The sequence below is a fragment of the Macaca fascicularis genome, chromosome 10, assembly GCF_037993035.2.
Source record: "Macaca fascicularis isolate 582-1 chromosome 10, T2T-MFA8v1.1".
In the NCBI taxonomy this organism is placed as follows: Eukaryota; Metazoa; Chordata; class Mammalia; order Primates; family Cercopithecidae; genus Macaca; species Macaca fascicularis.
Genome location: NC_088384.1, coordinates 5,834,571 through 5,856,709, shown reverse-complemented (window position 1 = coordinate 5,856,709; position 22,139 = coordinate 5,834,571). Strand labels below are relative to the sequence as shown.

Genomic DNA, 22,139 nt, shown 5'->3' with positions numbered 1-22,139 from the left:
CAGGAATAATTCTGTATTAATATAAGTTTTCTGTAACTCACAAAGCTATAAAATTGCTCAAAGATACTAAATGACAGTGTTAACTGAGACAGGTGAGCTAGACAGGAGACTAATCTTTTTTTTTTTTTTTTGCTCACTTCAAAATCTTTCACAATGTTCCCTTCATTTGCTTGTCTTTTTTTTTTTTTTTTTCCGCTAGTGCCTGATTTAATTAATATTAGTTTCATAAGACTTTTAAATATCTGGAAGGGCATTTTACTCATTAATCTTATTTTTTAAGAGAGTAAATTTTCCTGGCTGTTCTTTCATTACTAATTTCCAGATGCTCATTAAAAACACTTCATTAATAAAGTGATTTTAATGACTAAAATTGGGGATGTGTTAGGTGGGGATAGATTAATTTTCTTTTAGGGTTATTTTAGTTAATATCATAGAATTTAAGAGCTGGAAGGAGACTTCCAGTTCATCTCTTCCAACCTCTAATTTTATTCATGTTGTTTTAACGTGGAAAATTTCAAACATAGACTAAGAAGAAAGTGTACTTAAACTCCATCTGCCATCCCCTGGCTTCAGCAGCTTCCCCTTCATTACCATTCTTCTTTCTTCCACAGTTCCACTCGTTCTTACGCCAGTTGCTGTGGACTGATTGAAAGCTCCAGCATATTTCATCAGTTACTCTAAAAGATAAGGAGTCATCAGATACAAGTATAATACGATGTGAACATCGAAAATAACTAATAATAACATGTATTATCAAATAAATACTATTCAGATTTCCCCCATTGTCTAATAATCTTTTTCATGTTTGTTTTGTTGAAACAGCATAAAGAGAAGGGCCGTATATTGCAACTGATTGACATAACTTTACTCTAGTGTATAGGTTCCCCTTCCCTCTTCTTTTTTTTCCTCTTTGCTACTTATTTGTTGGAGAAACTGGCTTGTTTTTCCCATAGACTTTTCTAGATTTCAGATTTTGATGAGTATGTCTCCAGGGTGGCACTTAACATATTCTTCTGTACCTTGCATTTCCAGTGAATGAAAATTAGTTCCAGAGGCATATTCAGATTTGGGTTAGGTATTTTTTTTTGTTTATTTTTGCAGTAGTGTTTCGTTGTTGGTAATACTATTTTCATCAAGAGGCACATGAGGCTTGGTTATCTCTCTGTGATATTAGCAGTCATTAATGATGACCTAGATCCATGAATTCTTTAGGGGTTGCAGAATGGTGGCATTTTAACATTATTGTTCATTCTTTGTTTATTAGCAGGAATATTTTTTAAAGAGAAACTTTCCCTAATCAATTCTTAGGTTCTGTGAGGTACACGGGATGAAGAAAGGCAGGATAAGTGCTTGATTGTTTTCCGCCTTGATTACCAATCTTCAGAGTAATGAGTTGGTTTTGTGGCATCATTCAAAGATGACCAGTGAGTTGGTTTGTTTTGTTTTATTTTCATCAGGAAGCCATAGCTTTAAAATCACTCACTTTGTTTTCAGTCTGCTGCTGTAATTCTTTCTGTTGTTTAATGTGCCACCGCTGGCCAGTGGGAGCCTCATCAAGTTGTTTCTGATTCCGAATTTCTGACATGACCCTAGTAGCCTGTAATAGCGTCTTTGTTATCTGCTAGGACGAGGTGTCCACAGTTACCTTTTGCATGGTCTGCCCCAAGTCTATTCTTGAAGGAGCAGTGGTATCTGAAGAAAACAATCTGGGCAACTACGCCTTTAACAAAAGAGGTTGTTGAAGCTATGTGAAATTGATGGACTTGGTCAAGACTCGTTTTAACATGGTACTAACTTTAGATTTCTAATCGAGATTTTTCCCCTTTAACTCTTTAGCAAAAGAAGGCTGTGATATAAAATTAAAGATCCAAGACATTAAAAATATGTGTTGTTTCTTGCTATTTATTTTGAGATTTCAGAATACTATGTTAATATATTACCTTTAAATCTCTTAATTAGAAAGCAGTAAATACACGTTTAGCATTAACAAGGAAGTAATTTGTCTGTCTTTTGAAGAATGTTCTTTTTTTTTTGGTTGAGACAGAGTCTTGCTCTGTTGCCTCGGCCAGAGTCCAGTGGCATGATCTTGGCTCACTGCAACCTCCGCCTCCTGGGTTGAAATGATTCTCCTGCCTCAGCCTCCCTAGTAGCTGGGATTACAGGCGCCCGCTACCACGCCTGACTAATTTTTATATTTTTTTAGTGGAGACGGGATTTCACCAAAAATTGACCAGGCTGATCTTGAACTCTTGACCTCAAGTGATCCTCTGACCTCGGCCTCCCAAAGTGAAGAATGTTATCTTTATGGACTAACTTTATAATCTCTGCCACATTTTGTCAAGTAATGGTACTTTAAAAATGGGGTTCAAAATCTATACAAAAGTTACATTTAAAATTTTTATATAGACTAATGCTATGCAGTTGGTACCGGGCAATTTCTTGGTCATGCAGTGTATTTGATAATAAATTATTTAGTAGCTATGTGAAGTAGTGTTTTCAAATAATACTGTCTTTCTGATCTACCAAGATATTGCATAGAAGTTCATATTTACCCAGAAATTATGCAAGTTCTTAAAGCCAGAGTGTTTTCAACCACAGCATTTTACAGGATTTCTGTGGACAAGAAATTAATGTATTTCATGGGCTATTTGTATCTTTAAAGTGGAATTTGCATGCTGGGAATGCTTTAAAAAGAAAGTATTTGCATAAATGTCATGTACGTAGCTAGTAATTTTGAACATTTATTCCACTGTTGGAATGTCTTTTTGCTTGAATAAGAACTTTTCTGACTCTTTGCTCCAAGAAGACACATAATGACACATAATCTTGCATTCTTGATGGCAGATGTCTGCTGTTAGTGAAAATGATGAGTCGTGTACATATTTCGTACTTCTGTTTTGTTCTTCATAGTTTGTTTTTCTCTTTGACTTATTACAAGCCCTGACTTTAAATTTATTGAAATATTTTATTCTCTTACAGTTATTTATAACAGTTAAATCATTTCACTTAAAATATGCTTTAAAGTTATGTTTTATTTTCTTTCTAGGAGGCACTGGCTACGATTAGGCTTCTCGATGTCCTGTGTGAAATGACTGCGAATACTGAGCTGCTCGGCTATCTGCAGGTTTTCCCTGGCTTGCTGGAAAGAGTGATTGGTGAGTGAAATATCACACATTGTATTTTTAGCTAAGAAATCTTTGGCTTGTCATACTGTAATGTAAATCCAAATACAAATCCTTAATTTTCAGTGTACTTTTGGGAATTTTGTGAATATATTTTATTGAGAGGAATCACAGTGTTGTAACAGTTCAGGCGGGCCAGATAAACTTGAGCCCACATGGTTTTTCAGCCACTTCCCTTCTGCTTAACTGAAGATTCCTTCTCAGTAACATGAGGATAACAATGCCTGTAGATGCACATGGTAGATGTTTCATCAATATAGGATGTGATGAAGGTGGTGGGGCAGGGGAGGTTTTCGATGATGATTGTGGTTTTATATTACTATAGCTTTGCAAAATGTGGCAGTAAATTTTTCCCATTTACATTTAGTGAACACATAGAATGGTGTTTTATACACATTATATATACAAATCTTATGAGAAAGTGGTTTTAAACAAGAAACCATTGTTAAAAGCATTACCAACCTTGCTAAAAAGCTGTTTGCAAAATAATTGACGTAGAACTTGTTCCTTGTGGCTGGCTATGCTTAGGCTTGCTATGCATTATTTGCAATTTTTTCCTTTAAAAAGATGATACTTACTCTGGAGACCAATGTACTGAGAACGATGACTTTGTGTCTAGCAGGATAGATGAGCTAGCAGTGAGCTGTAGAGGAAGATCCTTAGAATTCCTCATCAGTGTTTTATTTTGAGTACAGTGCTTTTAGTGATAATTTGAATAAAACACCATGAACTTGGGACACTGAGTGATTATGGAAAGAGCCTGAGTTTGGAGCTGGGCTCGATGTGGGTTGCCATCCCAGCTCTGCACTTTTCTGAGCCTGTTGTTTTCTTCATTATAACATTGGGAAAGGGATACTTTCCTGTATAGGTTTGTTGAGAGGGTTAAATGCGGAAACACTGAAATGCAGTTCCTGGAAGATTGTCTGTTTTCATTGGCTGCCTGGAGGTGCTCATAGAGTAGAGCAGTAGTAAGTTCTTTCTCCTGAAGGTAGCTGGAGTGAAGTATGGAGAACACATGCTGGCTTCTGATGCTTTGGCCAGTCAGATGAGGGAAAAATAAGCACTCTTCTTGGTTTCTGTCATGTGCATCATTATGGATAGATATTGTGTTTTAGACTTCACTGACTGAAGTTATTAGAAGAGTTCTTTCATAAAGAAGTTGAGATTGGAAACCTTTTTGTAAGAAAGATGCTAGCAAACTTTTAGCTAACTTTTCTTTGTAGATAAATAGAAACTCTGAGTTGGGGTAGTCATTATGGCTTATCTCCCCAAAACTAGAGTCACAAAATTTAAAGCAAAGGCAGAAGAGCCTTTTAATCCTTACTTAAAGCAAAGGCAGAAGAGCCTTGTAATCATTATTTAAATAAAGCTTTCTGTGCTCTACCTTTAGTCTATTAAAATAAATTAGATTTGGTTATGGAAAACTATTAGTACAAAATACTAAAAGTTACTTTTCTGTAGAAAATGAAGTTTACTCTTTTGGTTATAGATCTTTTACGGGTGATTCATGTAACTGGAAAGGAAACCACAAACATCTTCAGTAATTGTGGTTGTGTGAGAGCAGAAGGTGATATCTCCAATGTGGCCGAGGGGTTTAAGTCTCATCTTATTCGTCTGATTGGAAATCTGTGTTACAAGAATAAAGATAACCAAGACAAGGTAAGAGGATTTCCTAGTATGTGTTATACATGTATAGCTTCGTTTAGAATATAGTCTTTGGCAGACATTCACTCTTTTGGAGTGAAAACCTGAGGTGCTTAGAAAGTAGCTTGGATAGAGAGATGTATATTTTATATGTATACACATACACACACCCCTACGTATACATACACGTATGTATGTATATATGTATATGTTAATATATAGCTCTTTGGAGCCTAGAGAAATTTCTGACACACAGTAGATATTTAATAAACACTAGTTATTATTGCCTATTAAGAAAAAACAAAGCTTAGATCTGTAGCCTATGTTTATGGATGATAGCATCATAAGCCTTTTCTTCTAGGTGTTTTAAAATGGATATAAAAGGAATATAATATTTAAGTATGAAGTCTTTGAGGACCTAGTAGGCTGCTTTTAGAAACCTCTTATGTGCAGAACAGCTTAAAGGTAATTAGATCGAGAATGTGAGAGAATGGTAAGAAAGATCTCAGGGCAATTGGACCATATGCTTCAGATTGATCTCACCTTTCTGTATTTTTCTGGAGTTTTACTTTGGGTGGCATTTGATTTGCTTAGTTAAATATTAATTAAATTTGTGTCAGATTATATTTTTCTAAGATGGTGGCAGAATGTCTTGCATTGTACATGTGTTTCTTTGCAGTATGACTTTGCCACTCCTCTGCCAAGGGTTGGCATCTATTTCTCCATCCACTTGAATCTGGGCAGGCCCTGTGGCTGCTGTGAGGAATCAAATATATGATCCTATACTATTTCTAGCATAGCCCGTAACTGTTCTAGCTGATTCTATTTCTGGCTTCTTAGAAGCCAGTCACCATGTAAGAAGTATAGATTCCCAGGTATCACCTTGCTGTGAGTTGCTGAATACACACGGAAAAGCCCTGGAAGATAAGATACAATGAGGAGAGAGGAAAAGCCTAGTGAATGAACACCAAGGCATGAGATGTGTGTGAGAAACCACCTTGGGAGTAGATCCATCCTCAGTTTCTTACTTGCCCAGCTGATGCCACGTAGATCAGGGCCCCCCTACTGGGCAAAGCCCTTTCTGGATTTATGACCTATAGTATTATGAGAAAAAGTGAAAAGTAGGGAAAACAAATAAGTGATGTAGGTCCTGCTTCTGTTAGTAGCCCAGGAAGTTACTGTTGGACTGATCCTTCTTCAAATAGCAATTATAAACTTCGGACAAAAAACAGTCGTGTGAAGACACTCAAATTTGACACAAACGGGCAGATTCTGGAGTGAAATTGACACTTGGAAGAAGGGAATGACATAGTATGTGGCAGGCAGGGAAGTGAAAAGTCAGTTACAAAATCTTCAGTCTTTCTAGCTTGAAGAATCAAAGAACAGTTTGAGGGCAACCATAGCATTGGAAAGTGAGGGGGCAATTGTGGAAAGTAGAAAACAGACCCCAAACTCTGGGTGTCAACTACCTAAATCTCTGCTAATGCCTGAATCACACGTGTGGGGCAGGCTCCAAGCAGCTAAGCTAAGGTTGAAGTAATTGTATTGAGATTTGAGCTCCCACCCTAGAGTTTATAGTGTAAGTCCAACTTACACTGTAGATAATTGATAATTGCCCTCTAAAAAAAACCCAACACTCTTTAGAGGAATATAATATAATCCAGAATTGCTACAGCATAATATATCCTGTAATGTCCAGGATACAGTTTAAAACTACTTGACGTTCAGGAAAATGTGACCTGTTCTCAATTGAAAAGATAATCAGCAGAGACTGACTATGAGAGGACTCAGCTACTGGGCTTAGCAGACAAGGATTTTAAAGTAGCAAATGTAACCATGCTCAACGATGTAAAGGAAATACGCTTCATAAGAGTGAAAAGATAGGATATCTCAGCAGAGAAATAGAAACTATAAAAAAGAACCAAATGGAAATTCTAGAACTGAAAAATACAGTATCTAAAATTAAAAAAAGAGTACCGAATGTGCTTAACCTCAAGAAAGATCACAGAGGGAAGAGCCAGTGTGCTTTAAGATACATCATTAGAAATCAAGTCATCTAGTCTGAAAACCAAAGGCAGGGAGAAGGACTGAAAATAAAATGGCCACTTTAAGATGCTAAATGTTGGGGTAGTTTGTTACGCAGCCATTGATAACTGGAATAATTCCTATGAGACATGGCACAGAACCAAATGCTAGACAACTTGCACTTTTAGTATATGGGCACACCATTTTGGCAGTCCTCATCTTCAGGAGAGTGAGACTACTAATTCCCCCTTGGGAAATTACTGGACTGATTTTTGCAAAAGAAAGTTGATAGAGAATAAAACACTTTACCTTTTTAATGACCAGGACTGCCTTTCTTGAGCACAAAAGGTGGTTTTTCTTGTGTTTAACTATTCTTTTGTTGCTAATTTGGACTGGCCTCTTATAGGAACAAAATGTAGTAACCCTTAAAAGGCTTGTGAAATAACTCACCGAAGTCAGGATCAGATTGCACCATAAGTAAATATGGAGTGTGCCCAAGTGCTGCTGTGTAGAGGTCACTGGGGCGCACAGGAAGTCGATGCTGTGTCCTGTCACTTGTGCAGTTGCTAATAGCACTGCTGATTTCTCAGCAAACAGTTTAGAGGGTATGAAGGAGTTCATTCTTTGAGTATCAACTCAAATGCCTCTGTTTCTCCCAGTTTCTTACCTGTGTCAACAAAAGGCCTGAACCTGAAAGCATTACCTCTGGGATTTTTTTCCTCCTTCCAAAGACTGACACAACACCGAAATCTTATTCTGGATGTGCTGGAGTCTTCTTTATTCTTGTAGCCAAGTCCTGGTTCCAGCTGGGTGTTACAGATACTTGCCTCGCTCATTGTTGCCTCAAGGGATAGAGTTCACTAGTACTCAGATGACTTTGGTTATAGTTTTGGGAAAATGGAATGGATGGTTATGTAGCAGGTCCTTATCACGGGACCAGTAATTCTCAGTGTTTTGTCTTGATGGGTTGTCTCACTTCTAACCCCGCTAGGGCTTTAAGGGAAATTTGACTCTGTCTCTGCTCCAAGACTAAAGATCTGAGTTGGGAGAGATTTCGTAGCATCTAGCCTAATTTGGGTTCCTCCTTTGCCCAGAAGACAAAAGGGACTGATGATTTATTGTTTAGTGTTTACTATGTCCTGGCATTGTGCTTAGTGAATTACATGTATTATCAACTTTAATCTTTGCATCAGCCTTGCAAAGCAGGTTCTGGTAACCACATTTTAAGGAGAGGCCATCCAGTTAGTGAGGTGCAGAGCCCAGGGTAGAATTTAGATTTGTTTGCCTATTGAGTTCCCAGGCCTATGCTCACTTCCCTGCACAATGGTGAGAACTTTCCAAAAGGTTGGAGAAAAGGGTTTAAAATAGACTTCCTGAGGGACTTCAGGCTGGAGGCTGGTCAGTCTGGGTCTCCTAGGCCAGCCAGACCCCTTCGACTCCCTTCCGGTTGAAGTTTGGAACTCTGGGGATCCTCTCATCCTTGTTTCTGATTTCACCCATTCATCAAATACAAATGTTCCTGGCCTTAGGGATCCTTTGATGGGTAAGTCAGGCAAGGTATTAATATGTTCTGTGAAGCTTCCATTCTGACGGCATCTAGGGACCATGCTTGCCTCTTTGAATCAGAATCTCAAAACTAGTTATGACACAAATTTTCCTAAAATCTTTGTGCACTGCCTGATTCCTCTGAATTTTGAGTAAGAGTCTTTTAAGCCCAGCTGTGTCTGTGTTGTCTGTGTAACTTCATCCATTGCAATGAGTATGGTGCCCACCTGCTGGATGGCTCCCTTACACTCTTGTGGCCCTTTCCATTTTCTGGAGCTCTTTTCATCTGCTTGAGTTTGTTGGAGCCTTATGATACCTCTGTGGAAAGGGCTGAAAAGATATTTCCACCATCATTTTCTAAATGAAGAAACCCAAGGCCCAGAGACCAGGTGTGATTTAACTCAGCTAGCACTTGCTGAGTGAGAATTGCCGTGTGCTGCATGCTCTGGAGAAGACAGTCACTTTAGTGGTGGAATGACACATATGCACTAGAAGCTGTAGCAAAAGTTTGTGTGGTGAGGCCTGTCAGAGAGGAACAGGGGGGTGATGTGTCCTCTGGGCTGGCTGTGCCAGGAGCATTTCTCTCTAAGGACAGGCACTGGACTGCCAGGAGCATGGTATCAATTGGAAGGGTGGTCATCTTTCTTTGAGATATTTGTCTTTGGGCAAGATTTAAGAGAATCAAGGTACCTAAGGTACCTGGCCTCAGATTGGAAATCTGCACAGAAATGTATTTTACCCCAAATTCTCATGAGTCTTTAATGCTTAAGTCTGTACATGTGATAGATGTAGTGTTTCCTGAATGTGAAGGAATTGCTAGACTTCCCTTTACCACATCATGGTAGGGAGGTGTCAAATCCTTACTGACTTTTATTCTTACCTTGTTTTTTTTGTTCTCAACTTGCGTAGTATTTCCTTGATACAACTGTAGTGATTAGTTTACTTCTAAACTTTTGTGGACCTAAATGGAGATTCTGTTTTGGTTTCTATTGTGAGAAGCGCAAAGATACTAATGCTGAAAATATGAAGAAAGCATTCTTCAGCTGCTTCTTTGTTAGAATAAGGAATGTATGGTTTACCTTTTTCTTCCCCGTTCTTCTTTTCTTCAGTATTGTCATAACCTCTTTAAGTGAATCTTTATTAGAAGAAAACCCAAACATTTTTACTTCATAAAGCTAAATGCATTTTTCAAATCGGACAGACAGATGATCTAGTTTATCTACTTTCCGCCCGCCAAGGAAATTTTATTGACTAGGATAGGCCGTATGTCCATTCTGCTAAAGGTTATGGAAATGCTGTTCAGTTTCTTCTCCTCCTCCTCCTCCTCCTCCTCCTCCTTCCTCCTTCTCCCTCCTCCTCCTTTCTCCTCCTCCTTCCTCCTCCTCCTTCCTCCTCCTCCTTCCTCCTCCTCCTTCCTCCTTCTCCCTCCTCCTCCTTTCTCCTCTTCCTTCCTCCTCCTCCTTCCTCCTCCTCCTTCCTCCTCCTCCTTCCTCCTCCTCCTTCCTCCTTCCTCCTCCTCCTCCTTCCTCTTCCTCCTTCCTTCTCCCTGATATAAAAGATTCCCAGCAGTCACATACTTGATGATCCCATGTCAAATATATGGCCTATAAACCTTTTATTACAAGCATACCTTAATTTTAAAGTAAGTCTGTATTGTATGGAAAAGTTCAACATCTAAAGACAAACTTTATTTGGCCCCTTCAGTTCTCAATTTTGAAGGCAGGTTCATTTATATACATAAAACAATCTTTGTAATACATTTTTCATTAACTTTGTGTTGCTCATCATGTTACTCCCAGCATCTAAATTGTACCTGGCACATAGAAGGCATTTAGTAAATTTTTCTAATTTTTCTTGAATGATAATTTATTTGTAAAATAAATTGAATGTTGAATGTCTACTGCGTATCAAGTACACTTTTAGGTTCTGAGGATATACAGCAAATAAAACACAGTTCTGTTCAAGGAGTGTAAATATACTATATAATTTTCTGACTATATTTATAAAGACTAGTAAAAATAAATAACTTTTCAAATGAAAATTAATGTTCCTCTAAATTCTGATTCTGTAATTATTTTTGAAAGTCTTTTTTATGTTTGAATATATTCTAATTTACTGTAATTTGCCATAGTTTTATTTGACCCAAATCATATATTTTAGATTGTAAGAACATCTGTACTGTATAAAATTTCAAGTAATTAAAAAATATTTTTTAAATCCCAGGTTTAGGCTTTGTAGATCTGAATGCAGTTTTTTCATTAATCTTAAATAAAATTTAAGACTGAATTTACAGTTGTTAAATATTCATAACATGATGAATTTTTAGTGGGTTTTTTGGTGGGGTGTACTATTTTCCAGCCTTTTGTATCTAGTTGCGAGGAGCCAAGAACAGGCAAATTATTAACTCCTTTATTATTTCCTCCTGTCTGAAATGTTTTCAAGCAGCATATTTGCCTGTTAAATCATGAAATTGAAAAAAAAATCTATGGCTGGTTCCTAATGATTTTATTTAGGTTGTTGCTCTTAATGAGGATTAGTACCTGTTTTGTACATCGGTACTGGCTGACTTGTCAGTTACTCGGATAATTGATCAAGTGATTGCTCTGCAGAGAAACAATAAATGCTTAACTAATATGTGTTAGTGTTTTTCTTTTTGCAACTGTGAAATAGGCCAGGGTGGCATGACCTTTGGTGCTCATGCAGGGCCAGCTTCTATATTTTCAGCCTATACTAGCACTGTGTGGACTTCCCAACCTTCATACTTTTCCTGAGTGACCTTAACTTGGCCTTCAGAACTCAAGGTCACAGGTACCCTGTTGACATGTGCAGAAACACTTTCTCTTCCACAGTCCTCACTATACTGTTCTGCTCTCTACTCGCCCCCTGAGTGATACTCTACCTATAATCAGTTTCTGTGTGTAAATAGGTTATGGGTTGTTGATTCTGATGCATATTTCAGTATACGTGTGCTGCTGTTTTTGGTTTTACTTAATAAGTCTTTAGTGTGATACACATACATAAACTGATCACCAGTAAAACTGTGACATATGAAACATTTTATTTGGGTATCACTCAATTTTACTTTAGCAACCTCCATCCCTTCTTAGTTATACCACTGTTACCACCACTTTTGTCTTTGCTCCTCCCTTGATGTTTCGTCTTTCATGAAACCCATCTCCCAAGGTCTTTCTGGATGATAATGGCTTAATTCACTCTCTTTCCCAGATACATGTTTTTCTTTCTTTATAGGAAGCTTCAATACCCTAACTCTCTGCCTGTCTAATTGGGGAATTCCAGGCAGGCTATTGAAAATGCCTGGGGGGCTAGGTGCAGTGGCTCATGCTTGTAAACCCAGCAAGCACATTGGGAGGCTGAGGCGGGAGATTGTTTGAGCTTAGAAGTTGGAGACCAGCCAGACGACATAGTAAGACTCCATCTCTAAAAAACATTTAAAAATTAGCTGAATATGTTGGTGCATGCCTGTAGTCCCAGCTATTTGGGAGACTGAGGTAGGAGGATTGCTTGAGCCCAGGAGGTCGAGGCTGCAGTGCACCATGATTGTGCCACTGCGTTCTAGCCTCAGTGAGGGTTAAAAAAAAAAAGGAAACAGAAAATGTCTGAGCACTGTGTTCTCCTGTCACTGACTTTTCTGTCATTGCTTGGCTTGTAACATTGGATCCACATGTATGCTCTTCATAGAGGAACCTTACAACAGGCAGAGAGCTTATGGGACTTTAGAGTTCAGTAAACTCAGTGTTGCCTCTTAGTTGACTATCTATTAGCTGTTTAAATTTGGACAAGTGTCTTAACCTCTCTGAATCTCAGCTTCTTCATGTATAAAATAGGGGCAGTTACACCTTGTGGGGTTGGGAGGATTAAATGTGATCATGTATAGGAAGTATCTCATGTCTGCAATCCTAGTACTTGCGGAAGCCGAGGCAGGAGGATCAGTTGAGCCCAGGAGATTGAGACCAGCCTGGGCAACATAGTAAGACCTCCCGTCTCTAAAAAAATAAATAGCCGGTATTTCCAGTTACTGGGGGGGCCAAGGCAGGAGGATTGCTTGAGCCCAGGAGTTTGAGACCAGCCTGGGCAACGTAGTAAGACCCTTTCTCAAAAAAATTTAAAAATTAGCCAGTACTCCAGGTCCTTGGGGGTGCTAAGGTGAGAGGGTTGATTGAACCCAATAGGTCGAGGCTACAGTGAGCCTTGATTGTGCCATTGCACTCTAGCCTGGGCAACAGAGTGAGACTCTGTCTTAAAAAAAAAAAAATGTAAGTATATAATGGATTGCCTTATGTCTCTAACTGTAATACTTCCTTGCCCCTCCCTTTCCCCTCCCCACCAGTCCCTCTGGAATTGAAAAGATATAGTTCATTCCAGTGTCTCCCCATTTCATGTATTTACATAGAAATTTGTAGACGACATTTCACAAGGATTTGCAAAGTTCGAAGTAATACTTATATTTTGTATTCTGTGTATATTACTTTTTCTAATAGATGGGGCTTTATGGAGGAAGTAAAATGAAAACAAATGTGAGAACTTTCTTTAGAATGAGAGTAATTTTTATTCTTGTCATAAATGCTCTCTGACTTGAATTTCTCTCTCGTTATTATCTATTAAAGAGCTGAAGTGTTTTTTGTGTGAATTCCAAAAGCTGTTCTAGCTCAATTCTGAAAGTATGTTAAGGAACTTTTAAATTACAGGGCAATGTCTTACCTCAATTGGACTGTATGTTTTTCCTCTTGTCAGAAGCAAGTTGTACCAAATCTCAGCTTATTGATTTGAAGATTGAATGTATAGGCAAGATCTGGCTTGCTTAGAATTCCACTTCTTTGTAATGTAATCTGAGTTCAAGAAATATGTCAAAATTCATAAATCAAACTGTCACCATTAGTTTCCTGAACTTACAGTTCCTGTAACAGTAAATGAAATTAAAATTCCTATCTAGAGGAAAGCTATCATGGTTTAGTTTGTTGTAGCTGTACATTTTTTTTTAGAAGACTTAAAGGATGGTCTACCATTTGACTCCAAAAACCCCTTTTCTATATCTTGTTATACAATAATCGACTTATTATTTTCCAGGAAATGCATAACATTATTTATAAAGAAGAATGATACTGATTATATAATTGCAACATAACAGTGTACTATTGTCGATTACCATTACTATTGCAGACTAACTGGGCTCCAGGCCCTTGACCTGTGCTTCATCATGAAATTCCCATCACCACGTATTCCTCCCTAGGCTTTAAGCACCTTGAAGGCAGACACATCACATTTGGCTTAACACCTGCCGTAACACCGGGTACATAGTGTAGTGAAATTAATGGACGCTGGATGACTTTCCCTGCTTTACTGGTGAGTCAAGCTTAGAGTAGTTACTTGCTTGGAGCAATAGCAGGCCAAATTCTGACTCCAGAGCCCATACTTTTCCTGTTACCGTCCACTGCTTCCACTGTCTCCACAAAAGGAGATGTTTGAGACTTATCCTTTGAAGTCTATGACCAAATTTGTGTGACTCCTTGGGTTGGTGGGGCATTGTATTACATACAGCGTATTCCACAATTCTTACTGAACTTTTTTCATTATCGTCTGAAGTGTTTTAGTAAATGTGGTTTCTTTTTTCTTTCCCTTTTTTTCTTTTCTAAGAGGTGGGGTCTTGCTCTGTTGCTCAGGCTGGAGTGCAGTGGTGTGATTATAGCTCATTTTAGCCTTAAACTCATGGGCTCAAGCGATTCTCCTACCTCAGCCTCCCATGTAACTGGGACTGCAGGCGTGTGCCACCATGCCCGACTACTAAAAAAATTTTTTTGGTAGAAAAACAGGGTCTCACTATGTTGCCTAGGCTGGTCTCAAACTCCTGGCCTCAGGCAGTCCTCTTTCATTGGCCTCCCAAAGTGCTGGGATTACAGGTTTGAGTCACCTTGCCTGGCCTGAATATGGTTTCTTTAAAGTTCATGTTGAGGGCTACGTTTCAGGCACGTGCATATTTCCGAGAAGTATAATTTACCCCATACTGTAGGCACAGAAAGGGAGACACTGGGGAAGTGATGTGCTGCCCATGATGACTCCACAGTTTGTAAAAGTCATGAATCCAGTTTTCCTAACTGCTCATCAGTTTTCTTTACTTATGCCATATGATCAATTTTTAGACAATAGACATTTTAATTTCATTTCATTTTATTTTATTTTTGAGACAGGGTCTCACTTTTGTCACCCAGGCTGAATGAAGTACAGTGGCGTGCAGCTCACTGTAGTCCTGTGCTCAAGTGATCCTCCTGCCTCAGCCACCCAAGTAGCTGGTACTACAGGTGTGTCACCATGCCTGGCGAATTTTTATTTTTTATTTTTTTAGCAGTGGGATTTTGCTATGTTGCCCAGGCTGGTCTTGAACTCCTGAGCTCAAGCAGTCTGCCCACCTTGGTCTCCCCAAGTGCTGGGATTACAGGTGTGAGTCACCACGCCCGGCCAACAACAGTGATTTTATTTTATTTATTTATTTATTTTTTTTTTTTTTTTGAGACGGAGTCTCGCTCTGTCTCCCCGGCTGGAGTTGCAGTGGCCGGATCCCAGCTCACTGCAAGCTCCGCCTCCCGGGTTCACGCCATTCTCCTGCCTCAGCCTCCCGAGTAGCTGGGACTACAGGCGCCGCCACCTCGCCCGGCTAGTTTTTTTTTTTTGTATTTTTTAGTAGAGACGGGGTTTCACCATGTTCACCAGGTTGGTCTCGATCTCCTGACCTCGTGATCCACCCGTCTCGGCCTCCCAAAGTGCTGGGATTACAGGCTTGAGCCACCGCGCCCGGCCAAACAACAGTGATTTTAAATGGATTTGTGTTTAACAGTAAAAACAATTATTTCACAATATCCAAAAGAAGAATATCTGAGACTTAGGTGAGGGGAAAACCAGCTGTATAAACTGAGAGATGCACCTTGTTCCTCTATGGAAGTATGGAATATGGTAAAGATATTAGTTATTTTTAAACTCATTTTTATTACTAGGCCACTTAAAATCCCACTGTGAAAAATAAGCCATAATTTTCACTATAAAATGAAAATAATTGAGGAATTGTCATATCAATATTAAAATATACTTCAAGGCAAAAATAATCAAAACAATTTACAACAGTTTGTAGGTTAGTGGAGGCAAACATAGTTTCAAAACAGACCCAGGAGAATTTATAAAAAGTTACCATGTGATAAGGATAATCCAACAACCCAGGGAGAAAAGGAAAGCTTGTGTAAAAGGGGAACCGTTAATAACTGGCTCACTGCTGGGAGGAAGCTAGGCTTGCCTGTAACAAACACCAGAATAATATTTAATTGATTTTTCAGAATAAGCCACTGTATTTTATGGATTAGAAACAGTAAAGATTGCCGTAGATTTGGCTACAAATAAATGAGGAGCTCTGGCTCTGGAGCCAGCCTGTCTACGTTGAAACCTGGATTCTTCTAAATGATAGCTGGTAACCTTCAGTAAGTTATTTAGCCTCTCTGTGACTCAGTTTACTCAACCAAATATGGAATAATGTTAGTATTTATGGCATAGGGTTGTGAAGAATAAGTTAGATAATTAATAGAAGACATAATAAGCACTTAGGCTCAGATACATTTATAATTATGCTTATTTCAGCACTATTGATATTAAGAATAGTCTACTTTTTCCCATCAGTGGAAAATGGGTTTTTAATAAATTGTGGTTAAATGTTATGCATCCAGTAAAAGTCATGTTTTCTGAGAGTATTTAGTATATTGTTACAATGCTCATGATGTAAGTGGGAATTTGAAGCGGGAGACAGCCCTGTGCCTAATAAGTCCCTACTTGTGTATGTTTTATATCTATGCTACATGTATATTTAAGGTACACAAATACATATGTGCATGACAAAATGACCCAAAAGAAATATAGTACAATATTAATAGTAATTCTCTCTGGCTGAGAGGATTAAAGATTGGTTCTTTTTTTTCTGTATACTTTTTGTGATCTTTACAGTGAACATGAATTACTTTAATAACAACGAGGTGCTGTTAGAAAAGAAAGGGGTACATGTCTAGGGATACATGATTTTCTCTATCATAAGAACAAAACATGCTCCATTCGTTAGTGATTGTAGTAATTCTTTCTTTCTTCTACTTTCCTGTTTTTTTTTGAGACAGAGCATCGCTTTGTTGCCCAGGCTGGAGTGCAATAGTGCAATCTCAGCTCACTGCAACCTCTGCCTCCTGAGTTCAAGCGATTCTTCTGCCTCAGCCTCTCGAGTACCTGGGATTACAGGCATGTGCCACCATGCCTGGCTTATTATTATATTTTTAGTAGAGATGGGGTTTCACCATGTTACCCAGGCTGGTCTTGAATTCCTGACCTCAAGTGATCCACCCACCTCGGCCTCCCAAAGTGTTGGGATTACAGGCGTGAGCCACCGCACCCAGCCTCTTTGTTCTACTTTTATACTTTGTACACCTCTTAACCCTTCTTTGGCCAAGATCTGGGGGCTTTGTCAATGACAGTTGCAATTATACTTTCAGTTGAAAGATTTTTAAAATTAAAACATTAACATTGGATCTGGAGAAATTTTCTAACTGAGATAATTAATAGCTGGGCTGGTGGTGATAGGCTGTATGTGTTTTTGAGAGAGAGAGTGACAGGAAGAGACAGACAGAGATGGAAATATAAAGATCATTCTTCCACTGTGTTATATGTGTTTTTCCCCTTTAAAGGAATAGGAATTTGAATTTTCTCTCTGTTGTCAGGTGTTCTGACTTGGGTACATCAGCTCTTACTGAGTGCTTGAATGTTCAAGATTTCTATGACATACCTCAATCTAGTGAAAATCTGCCTGTGAAATGTCTATATATCTCTCCAGGCTTCATTTCCTTGGTTAAGTGAGAAAAGTGCTCTTATTTCAAATGTTGGAAAGTAGCTCTACCCTTTTCTAAAAAAAATAATAATAATAATAGTAAGATGGAAATGTCTGTCCCACATCTAAAACAGTTTTGATCTTTAGCATATTTAGTTTTTTTTTTTTCCCCTGGCAGCAGCTGAAAATTAAGAGGATCAAAGTTATGTTCCTATAAAAGACTTTTTTCCCATCAGTGCTTGAAGGCATTGTCTGACTCCCCCTACTCCCACCTTTTAAAAGCTGACTGCTTATCTTATTCAGGTAGAATTTAATTTCATACCCATCATATTCTAATGGAACAAAAAAGATACTTAGTTTCAGGCTGTGGGTTTTAGTTTGAATTCAAACCTCCTGCTATATTGCAGTTAAAGTTGGGAATATTTTTTACTCCAAATAGGAATGAACATGCTATTTTGGCATAGTGGTAAGAGCTTGTAGTTCAATTCAACAAGTATGTGTTTGCCATATGCTGTGTACCAGCCAGTATTCTAGACACTGGGAATGCAGACATGGATTTGGCCTAGTGTTCTCTCGAGGGATTCACAGTGTAGAGAAGGAGGCAGATGTAGAAACTCTCATTTCAGTATCATAGAGTAAGTGGGGCGTGACAGGATTGAGAGGCAGTAGAAACGTGCCTAAGTGCTTTTGGTATAAATGGCCCCTACTTGGAACTTCAGGCAGAACCGCCTGGAACCAGGCCTTGAAGGATGAATGAGAGAATTAGGCAGGTAGAGGAGTGGGTCAGCCTTGCAGGCGGTGGGTGAGCAGGTGTGTGGGACAGTGCAGGACCCAGTGGCACCTGAGGGATTGGGGTTGGATTTGGGGTTGGGGCTAGGGCTGGCCCCTAGGCTGCACGATGGGCTCTGCACTCACTGTGGGAGCTGAGGGTTAGGCCATTTTCAGCGTTAGTAGATTCCTTATTGTAGCTCTCATTTCTGAGAATTATTTTGCTTTTTTTCCAGATCCACTTACTCTTTTTTTTTTACGGAGTTTTGCTCTTGTTGCCAAGGCTGGAGTGCGATGGCACCATATCGACGCAACCTCCGCCTCTCAGGTTCAAGCGATTCTCCTGCCTCAGCCTCCTGAGTAGCTGGGGTTACAGGCATGCACCACTACGCCCAGCTTATTTTTGTATTTTTAGTAGAGATGGAGTTTCCCCAGTGGTCTGGAACTCCCACCCTCAGGTGATCCGCCCACCTCGGCCTCCCAAAGTGCTGGGATCACAGGTGTGACTCACCGCGTCCGGCCGATTCACTGAGTTTTTATTGTGTTGTCCATCTTTGTCTTGAGTCATTTAAGACACTTATTTTCTCTTGGAGGTTGTTTTTATTTCTACTTTTTAGGGTATAGTTTTTCTCATTTGTTCTCTCTCATTTCCCTCTTCCCTTAACCCCTCCGCTCCTCCTTCCCACCTGTGGTTTCTTCTCCCTGTGCTTTTTTTGTCTTTTAACTTGATCTCATCTTCTTAGGAAAAACCTTTTTCTGCAGAAGTCCCATGGGTCCTGGCTGTGGACTTGCACTCACTGAGTGATTTGCTTTTGTTTTCATCTCCTGGGGTCCTAAGGGTCCACCCACCTCTTATCATATTGTATATTGTTACAGCGTTTCTTTTTTTTTTTTTTTTTGAGATGGAGTCTCCCTCTTACCCAGGCTGGAGTGCAAATGTGCCATCTCAGCTCACTGCAACCTCCGCCTCCTGGGATCAAGCGATTCTCCTGCCTCAGTCTTCCTGGTAGCTGGGATTACAGGGGTGCACCACCACACCCAGCTAATTTTTTTGCATTTTTAGTAGAGATGACCAGGCTGGTCTCGAACTCGATTTCAGGTAATCCACCCGCCCCAGCCTTCCAAAGTGCTGGGATTACAGGTGCGAACCACTGCGCCCATCTCAGTTTTTATATTAATACAATTTCTTGACTTGGGATTCTAGTCCCACACTGACAATGTGACTCTGGATGCATTAGCTGCCTGTGGTAATGATCTTCCCTAGTCCCCCACTGAGATGTCTGAGCAATGCAAAACCTTATTAACTGGCACACAGAGATTTTTATGAAGTGGCAGCCTCCAGTGGGGTCCCATCCTAGACTAGAGTTTTTCGTAACTTGTCTCTGCCCTTTGTAAGCCAAAAGCCACCTACTTGTTTGCAGTCCTTAAAACTCTTGCCTCTAGGGACCTTGTCCTGGTTGGATCCTGGATGCCTCCACCCTTGTCTGCCTCTCTGGGTTTTATTTCTGGCCTCTGAGAATGATACTCACACTGCCCAGTGGCAGGACGCAACCTGGATTCCTGAGCCTTATGGGGTTAAGTGCAAAAGTGAGTCCTGTCAGCTAAGCAGGAGCTGCTGAGAGACGACCCACCTTCATGGTGCATGGGAAATTTTGATTTAGGGGAAAAAACAGCTTAAATTCTAGGATTTTCCAGGCAACACCTGACATGTTGACTTATGTGAGTCTCCCTTTCTTCCTCTGTAAAGTGGAGATGATTTTACTTGCCTCATGCATTTGTTGTGAGGATTAAATTACTGTTGATGACAGCAGTCACAGTGACCTTCCACGAATGCCTCCTGCATGGGCTTGAGTGGGATGTTTCAGAGGTGTGTTTTGTTTTATCTCATCCTCTTCAGAGCCCGTGCTTACTGTGTCTTTCTGCCTCTCTAAGTTAAATGTGCAGGCAAGGCTTCCTCAAAGCCACTCAGTGGTGGGAATGCTCTCTCAATAGTCCCACAAACCTGTAGTCTCAGCACTTTCGGAGGCCGAGGCCAGTGGATCACCTGAGGTCAGGAGTTCGAGACCAGTCTGACCAACATGATGAAACCCTGTCTCTACTAAAAATACAAAAAAATTAGCTGAGTATGGTGGCGCATGCCTGTAGTCCCAGCTACTTGGGAGGCTGAGGCAGGAGGATCACTTGAACTGTGGAGGTGGAGGCTGCAGTGAGCTGAGATCGTGCCACTGCACTCCAGCCTGGGCAAAAGAGTGAGACTCCGTCTCAAACAAGAAAAAAAGTCTTGGCCCTCCTTGCAACAGGCTCTTGGGCAGGCAGCCACCATGAAAGGGTGCCAAGAATATGAGAAGCATGAGGTCCATGCCAGTTCCTTCTCTGCCTATGAGCTACGAGACCATCCCTCAACACACAGGACTGACTGGCTCTCTCTCACAAGCCAGCGTCCTGGTGCGCAGGAAAGCCAGGTGGCAGGGCACGGGAAGGAGTACCACCTGTGGTCCTGTGCTGGTCATGTGGAGCCCTCAAAGCAGATCTCCTCTGACCCTCCATACCCTTGTTCAGGACTTCCTGTGCCTGCACAGTGCTTGTAAATCCTGCATCAGCAGCCCATTCAGATAGGCAGAGGTGTGGCCTGATTTCTCCATGACCCTCTATCCTTCTGTTAGTTTCATTGTGCTAGGAATTCCACTTTTTTCATTTCCTTTAGTTCAGACTATGTCAAAATGCAAACACACCTTGGAGGGGAAATGTTTTACGCCCTCATCCTTCTTTTACATACTTGTGTGGATGTATTTCTAGTTTTCCTGAGAGCAAACTCTGATGAGGGAGCCTGAAGAGACCAAGGAGGAGCAAGAAGAGATGCGAAGGTTCGTCTGGCTGTTCTGCCTTGTCACTGCCTCCCAGGCTCTGCTCCTTTCCCCTTCCCTCCTCCTAGCCATGCTAACTTCTGGGGTTGATTACTGTCATCAATATCTTGTTTGTGTTTTTCATGCTATTAATAGTAATAATTTGTGTATATTTGGAAGTACCCATGTGTCTTTTGGGGGAAAGGTAATATTAACTTGGTTTCTTTTATGGATTGGAAAAATAAAAGTTTGAACCTTATTCAAGACCCTGAAAAGTAAACTGCTTCCAAAATGAGTAATAATGACCAGAGTCACAGTACTGCAGGCGAGCATTGGATAGTGCTCACTGCATGTCAGGTGCTTTTCTGAGCCCTTGAATAGATCACTGCGTTTATCCTCATGATATTTCCTAGATGGGAACATATTATCCCCATCATAGAAATTTGTGAACTGAGGCACATCAGGGTTCAATAGCTTGCCTGAGGTTGCACACAGCCAGTCAAGGGTGCAACCACATAAGAACCCAGGTAGCCTAGCCCCAGACCCCTGTTCTGCACCACTACACAGCCGCCCACCGCCCCCCTCCTCCTGCCATGTTTGGCATAGACTGGGCCTTGGCCAAGTCTCTGAGAGAGTTGACCACTGGGGGATGCCATTAGCTGGAGTTTTCCATGTTATTGTTAATTAAGTTTAAAATAGGATTCTCTTTGTTTACCTAGACTTTTTTTTTTTTTAAAGAGACAGGGTTGTGCTTTGTCACCCAGGCTGGAGTGCAGTGGTGTGAACAGGCTCACTGTAGCCTTAAACTCCTGGGCTCAAGGGATCCTCCCGCCTCAATCTCTTGAGTAGCTAGGACTACAGGTGTTCACCACCATGCCTGGCTAATGTTTAAATTTTTTGTAGAGATGAGGTCTTGCTGTGTTGCTTAGGCTGATCTCGAGGCCCTGGGATCGAGTGATCTTCCTGCCTCGCCTCCCAAAGCATTGGAATTATAGGCATGAGCCGCCGCACCTATATTTTTAAGTAATCAATATTCTGAGTACAGCCTTGAAAGACTGACATTTCCAAAAATGTATATTTATTACAGGAAATTGTTTACCAACTTTAAGTAAGAGAATATGTATGCCTTAATCATTTGAGAAAAATGAACTATTGCATGAAAAGAAAAGAGCTAAATATGTTGAACTTTTCCCAGTCCAACTGAGGCTGCCCCTCAGAGTTTACTGTGGGGTGGGGGTGGGGGTTGTGATTGTCCTTTTCAGGTTGAACTTT

The 22,139-nt window shown here is 40.2% G+C and overlaps 1 protein-coding gene across 2 annotated transcripts in view; it reads left to right on the top strand.

Annotated features, from left to right (window-relative positions):
- Positions 1–22,139, top strand: part of ATXN10 (ataxin 10) — a 175,723-nt gene that overhangs the window by 64,458 nt on the left and 89,126 nt on the right. For both annotated transcript variants that reach the window (XM_045363454.2, XM_045363453.2), the window contains 2 exons: positions 3,047–3,155; positions 4,672–4,841. In XM_045363454.2, coding sequence (XP_045219389.2) covers positions 3,047–3,155; positions 4,672–4,841 — 279 coding nt within the window. The remainder of the gene's footprint in view (positions 1–3,046; positions 3,156–4,671; positions 4,842–22,139) is intronic.